General features: G+C 32.6%; 1 protein-coding gene across 1 annotated transcript in view; it reads left to right on the plus strand.

Annotated features, from left to right (window-relative positions):
* Positions 1-632, plus strand: part of LOC119586442 (MRG/MORF4L-binding protein-like) — a gene marked incomplete in the record, with an annotated part of 7,366 nt that overhangs the window by 3,644 nt on the left and 3,090 nt on the right. The window contains 2 exon segments of the mRNA XM_037935170.1: positions 276-397; positions 552-632. Coding sequence (XP_037791098.1) covers positions 276-397; positions 552-632 — 203 coding nt within the window.

Here is a 632-nt window from a genome sequence, read left to right on the forward strand (position 1 = left end):
GTGTTTGGATATGCATTAATAATCAAGAATTAAAATTAATGATAGTTAAATATTACAATGAAACATGATTAAAATAATGTGCCAGTTTGGTGGATCCTGCTCCAAATCCTAATATAGCTTTTATATTAGTTAATTATCATCTGGCAGCCAATTGACAATGTTGACTTGGAGGAGCAACAGGCTCTCTTGATATCAAAAATGTATTTCCAAATCCCCAGGTGAAAAGGATTTTGGTTTTTGTGTATGGTTTTAGCAGTGCTTTATTTATTCCACAGGTGTGAATAAACACTTCCAAATGATGATTATTCATGACAAGCTTAGTTCCTCTCTTAACTGTGAATTATCAACACAAACCATATGGAAGAAACTGGAGACTCTATATGACTTGGCTGCCTTGGTAAGTCTATATGCCTTGTGATGATGCACAGCTGTCAGTATATATATATTGTGAGTATTAGTGGCTACAGAGATGAAAGATACATAATTAATAAAGAATATTATTTTAGGTCAGGTTAAGTAAGCAAACTAACTTTAAGCAAATTATTTTCCAGGATGAATCGGATAAACTACCATTTCCAAATGATGAGAATGATTTTAGTCTCCCAGACATAGAGTTTTCTGATCTTTTAGAT

The sequence above is a fragment of the Penaeus monodon genome, chromosome 21 (genome assembly GCF_015228065.2).
Source record: "Penaeus monodon isolate SGIC_2016 chromosome 21, NSTDA_Pmon_1, whole genome shotgun sequence".
NCBI lineage: Eukaryota > Metazoa > Arthropoda > Malacostraca > Decapoda > Penaeidae > Penaeus > Penaeus monodon.